This window comes from Chlorella variabilis, assembly GCF_000147415.1.
Source record: "Chlorella variabilis unplaced genomic scaffold CHLNCscaffold_10, whole genome shotgun sequence".
In the NCBI taxonomy this organism is placed as follows: domain Eukaryota; kingdom Viridiplantae; phylum Chlorophyta; class Trebouxiophyceae; order Chlorellales; family Chlorellaceae; genus Chlorella; species Chlorella variabilis.
Window position 1 is genome coordinate 1,257,192 of NW_005435078.1, and position 5,047 is coordinate 1,262,238.

At 72.2% G+C, this 5,047-nt stretch overlaps 2 protein-coding genes across 2 annotated transcripts in view; one reads left to right on the forward strand and one right to left on the reverse strand.

The window, feature by feature from the left end:
• Positions 1-889, reverse strand: part of CHLNCDRAFT_134051 (hypothetical protein) — a gene marked incomplete at both ends in the record, with an annotated part of 2,438 nt that extends 1,549 nt beyond the window's left edge. The window contains 3 exons of the mRNA XM_005847767.1: positions 99-211; positions 347-464; positions 638-889. Coding sequence (XP_005847829.1) covers positions 99-211; positions 347-464; positions 638-889 — 483 coding nt within the window. The remainder of the gene's footprint in view (positions 1-98; positions 212-346; positions 465-637) is intronic.
• A 701-nt stretch (positions 890-1,590) lies between these two features.
• The window catches only part of CHLNCDRAFT_134052 (hypothetical protein), a gene marked incomplete at both ends in the record, with an annotated part of 4,964 nt that continues 1,507 nt past the window's right edge, over positions 1,591-5,047 (forward strand). Inside the window, 8 exons of the mRNA XM_005847608.1 lie at positions 1,591-2,062; positions 2,278-2,463; positions 2,640-2,750; positions 2,975-3,337; positions 3,579-3,702; positions 3,906-4,256; positions 4,439-4,548; positions 4,842-4,987. Coding sequence (XP_005847670.1) covers positions 1,591-2,062; positions 2,278-2,463; positions 2,640-2,750; positions 2,975-3,337; positions 3,579-3,702; positions 3,906-4,256; positions 4,439-4,548; positions 4,842-4,987 — 1,863 coding nt within the window. The remainder of the gene's footprint in view (positions 2,063-2,277; positions 2,464-2,639; positions 2,751-2,974; positions 3,338-3,578; positions 3,703-3,905; positions 4,257-4,438; positions 4,549-4,841; positions 4,988-5,047) is intronic.

A 5,047-nucleotide genomic window follows, 5' to 3' on the forward strand; every position in this document is an offset into this window, starting at 1 on the left:
ACACCCAGAAACCTGACACACACACGCGCAGCAGCCCCGCGCCCCTCCCTTCACCAGCCCCGTGGCCCCTCCGCCCACTGCGGGTTGTCTGAGTGCACCGCCAGGGACTGAGCATATTTGGAGGCGGCGGCGGCCAGGCACTCATACGCCTCCTCCGGCTGCTGCGCCCGCACCAGGCGGGCAATGTCGGTGAGCGCCACGGCCCAGTTGTCTGCAGGGAGGGAGGGGGCAGGAGGGCAAGGGGGCAGGGGAGGAGGGCAAGCCGGTGGGCAAGCCGGTGGGCTGGCTGGAGGGGCATGCCGCTCGGAGAGGCCGGTGGATGCAGAGGCAGGCGCCGCGCACTCACACAGCGCGGCTGCGTGGCGGCCGCCCTGAAGCTGCGACGCCTCCATGTACACCTCCGCCGCCTGGTGCAGCAGCGACAGCTGGTCGGCAGGCTGCTGCGCCAGCTTGCTGGCCAGCTCCTGCGCGCAGGGAGGGGTGGCGGGAAGCCAGTGTGGCCACCGGCTGTGCAGGCTGGCAGGCTGGCAGGCAACCCGTGGTTGAGGAGAAGGGCTGGCAGGAGCAAGTCACACCCTCCCATGCTGCCATAGACTGCCAGCTTCCGCCAGGCAGCTGTTGGCCAGCAGCTGGGCACCTGCAGGCTGAGCCCGTATCGGTACACGCGCTCAAAGTCTGTGGGGTGGCTGGCCGCCTCCCTGCTGCACTCGTGCGCCGTGAAGGCCGAGGCGCGGCAGTGCGGCAGGCGCAGCAGGTGGGGCGGGATGAACCAGCCGGGCTGCGCCAGGGTGGTGGGGCTGATGGGCGTGGGGGTGGGCGCCGGCGACGCGCTGCTGCCGCCCGCTTTGCCGCCAGACAGGGCCGCCAGCGCCGCGGCCAGCTCCGCCATCCCTGCAGCCCAGCGCATGGATAGTGGATGAGGAGCAGCGACTCGGTGACCCCTAAAGAAGCTCAGCAACACAGAAGCACAGTGGCGGCGGGCAGCTGGCGGCGGCTGCGGCGGCAGACCCTGCAGCGGCGGCAGCGGCACCTGCGGCGATGCTCGCCTGAGGGATCGGTGCAGCTGCCTCAGGGCGTGGCGCGTGTGAGGCCTCTGTTGTGAGTTGCGTCAGGATCGGCAAGGACGAGCAAATAATTGGCCCAGGCGGTGGCTCAGTCCGCCAGATCGCGGAACAGGGTTGCGAAATGGGGCAGGCAGAGCGGAGGAGCTCAATTCAGGAATGGGTGGTGAGCTGGCAGGGTTGCCGATGAAGGGCCCTCTCCTCCCCCGCCATTGCTTAGGCGCTTGCAATGCTCCAGGCAGCTGGTAACCGTGCCACCTGCCACCCCCTCGCTCTCTGCAACCACCTTCTGATTGGACGCCGCCTCCTGGCTGCTGGGTGAGACTTGCGCGCACCAGCACATGATGGAGCACCACAGCCTGGATCGGCTGTGGCCTCTGATCAGTGTGCCAGGCTCCCCCTGACCCGCCCCTGCCCGCCCGCCCGCTTCCGCCGCCTGCCGCCGATTGCCTGCCCCAGGCCCCGCCGCCCATCCTCCACCAGCCCTTCCCTGCGCCCGCCAGCCCGAGGCCCCGCCGCCGCTGCTGCCATGGCCCAGTCTGGCGCCGCCATGGCCACGCCGCCGCCGCAGCAGCCCAAGCCTCGGGAGGAGCCGGCCGGCATGGAGGAGGAGGCGCGCCTGCTGGAGGCCTTTGCCAGCCTGCCGGCCGTGTCCCGCGCCTGGGCCTTCCCCGCCGCCACCCACGACGGCGTGCGCGTGACGGTGCAGCTGCAGCAGCGCAACCTGGCCGCCAACGCGCAGCGCAAGTACCTCACCAGCTTCCTGGTGAACGAGGCGGTACTGGAGGCGGGCGCGCTGGACCCCAGCCCGCCTGCCGAGCAGGCCGGCGTGCTGCTCTACGCCCCCTCCCCCTCCGGCCGCCACCTGCTGGTGGTGCGCGCCGGCAGCGGCGACAGCAGCGCGGTGCTGGAGCTGTGGGACCAATGCCGGGTGGTGGCCGAGCGGCACGTGCCGCAGGCGCTGCACGGCGCCGTCTACAACGACGGCTGGTTCGGGCAAGGTGCGGCGCGCGACGATTCACCGCTGCGACAGCCGGAAGGAGGCCACCGAAGCGGGGCGGTGCACGGCTGCTGCTGGTTCGCTTGTCCGCCCTGCTTGCACCACCCACCCCGCGAACACACACACACACATACAACACACTCGCTGCCGGCTCATATCTTCAGCAGCAGCAGCAGCAGCGCTTCACCGGGCTGCCGCGCCGTGCTGCCTGTGCAGGTGCCTCCTGGTCTCACGACGAGTCGCTGGTGGCGTATGTGGCTGAGGCGCCGCCGCCGGCCAAGACGCCAGAGTGGTGCGCCGCGGCGGCGGGGCCCGACGGCAAGAAGGCCGAGGGAGCGGCGGCGCCCAAGGGCTGGCGGGGCCAGGGGGAGTGGAGCGAGGACTGGGGGGAACTCAACACGGGTGGGATGGGTGGGTGGGGTGGGTGTTTCGGTGCGGGTTTAGGTGGCGGCAGAGGTGCAGGTGGGCGCGGCATTTTCGCGGTGCTCGACCGCTGGCAGCGAGTGCGGCGCCCAGCCGACATCGCCGCACCGCCGACGCTGCCGCCGCGGTGCGCCCCCGCCTGCCCTTGCGCGCAGGCAAGAAGCCGCCCACGCTGTTTGTGCTGGACTGGGGCGCGGCGGCGGTGCGGCGCGTGCAGGGGCTGCCGCAGGACGCCAGCTGCGGCCAGCCCGTGTGGGCGCCGCAGGGTGCGCTGCGCTGGCTGCGCCGGCGCCGAGCCCTGCGCTGGCCGCTGCCCTGCCTCATCCGCGCGTCTGTGTGATGCACGCACCTGCCTGCACGGCCCTCCCGTCCCCTTCCAGCTGGGCCCCCATGCCGCTCCACCCACCATCCATCCACAGCCTCAGCCTGAGCCTGCCGCCGCCGTGCCGCCCGCTGCCTGCTCCCCTGGCCTCCCTGTACCGCCCCGCAGGCGACGCGCTGGTGTTTGTGAGCTGGCAGCACCAGAGCGAGCTGGCCAGCCCGAACTTTCCTCAGCGCCTGGGCCTGGTGCACTGCTTCAACCGCCCCTGCAGCCTGCACGCCCTGCCCTGGCCGCAGCCCGCCGCCGACGGCGACCTCGGCGCCGCCGCCGACGCCCCCACCTGCCTCACCGCGCCCCTGGCCAGCGCCTTTTCTCCTCGCTTCTCCCCCGACGGCTGCACCCTGGTCTTCCTCAGCCAGCAAAACGCGGTGGCCAGCGGCGTGCACAACGCCACCGCCACGCTGCACAGCCTGAGCTGGGCGGGCGCCGGCGCGGCGCTGGCGGGAGGCTCGGTGCCGCCGCCACGGACGGGTGCGCTGCGGGGCGCTGGCCGCGCGGCCGGCGTGCGCTGCTGGTCGAGCTGACCCTGCATGGGATCAGGGAATGAACTGCTCTGCTGGCAGCTCATTCCCTGAGCTGCTCTGTTGGCATAATGAACTGCTCTGTTGGCGCCTGCCCCCCACTCCCCGCCCCATGCCGCCCCGCTCTCCGGCACACCTTCCTTCCCTCCCACGCCCTGACCCCCTGACCCCTCCTCCCCGCGCGTGTGCAGTGGTGGACACTGTGTGGAAGCCAGCCAGCACAGACGGCTTCCCCGGCCTGTACTGCACTTCCCTGCCCGAGCAGCCCTTCCTCCCCGGCAGCCACACGCTGCTGCTGACCACGCAGTGGCGCAGGTGCGGCGCAGGCCGGCGGTGGCCGCATGCCAGCGGCCGCGCGCTGCGCCCTGCTGCCACCAGGCCTTGGCTCCGCCCCTCATCACTTGCTGCTACGCAGCGCAGCACGCGCATGCCGCCCCGCCCTCGCACCAGCCACACACTTACCACCCTGTCTTCCTCTTCCCGCCTGCTTCCCGCCTGCTTCCTCTTCCCGCCTGCAGTCTGGCGGCGGTGGTTGCCGTCGACATGCAGAGCGGCGGCGTCAGCCGCGTCAGCCCCGCCAACGGCGCCAGCTGGTCCCTGCTGGCCTCGCACGGCGGCTGGGTGGTGGCCTGCGAGAGCCGGCCCAGCCAGCCCTTTGCCCTCTTCGCCGCGCACCTGCCGGCGGCGGAGCAGGCGGCGCCGACGGCCCAGGCGTGGGGCTGGAGCAGCCTGCCGCTGCCAGACGCAGACGCGGGCAGCTTCCCGCCGGCGGTACGCCAGCAGCTGCAGGATGTGGCGGTGACGGTACTGCAGGTGGCGCCTCCCACCCCTCCCACCGACGTCGCCCTTGAGACGGTGGTACTGCACAGGTGCGGTGCAGGCGCCGCCACGCCGCCGCCCTGCCCACCCTCCCGGGCGTGCCTCCCTGCCTCCCCTGCCCGTGCTTTGCACACGCCTGCATGCCAGCCAGCCTGCCTGCCTCCCTCCCTCTGGCATGCTCTCAGCCGCGCCCCTACTTGCTCCCTGCCTGCCCCCACCCCTGTGCTGCCAGCAGCGCCCAGGCCGCAGGGCCCCGCCCCACCATCATCACTCCCCACGGCGGCCCCCACACCGCCTACCTGGCGCAATACTTCATGCCCCTCTCCTACCTGGTCGCCCTGGGTGCGCCCCCTCCACGCCACCCGCCCTGCTCCCGCCCCATCCCTGCCTGCTGCAATGCCGCCGCTCAGCCACGCGAGCGACACATCCACCCCTTTCTTCCTCCTGCTGCCTCCTAGCCTTCTCCCCTCCACCTTGCTCTCCGCCATCCCGTGTCCCCTCGCCTCCCAGCCCCTCCCTCCTCATCCCCTCCCCCTCCCTTCCCTCCCGGTACCCCCCCTCACACACACCACACACACGCAGGCCTCCCCCTCGCCTCCAGCCCCTCCCTTTCGCCTCCCGGCCCCTCCCCGCAGGCTACAACGTCGTGCTGCTCAACTACCGCGGCTCCACAGGCTTCGGCGAGGCCTCCATCCAGTCCCTGCCCGGCAAGATCGGCGCCAGCGACGTCGCAGACTGCCTGGCCAGCCTGCAGGCGGCGGTGGATGCGGGTGGGTCCCGCGTCTGGGCCCCTGCAGCGAGCGGCTGCCTGCGGGGGTGGGGTGCGTGTGACGTGTGTGGT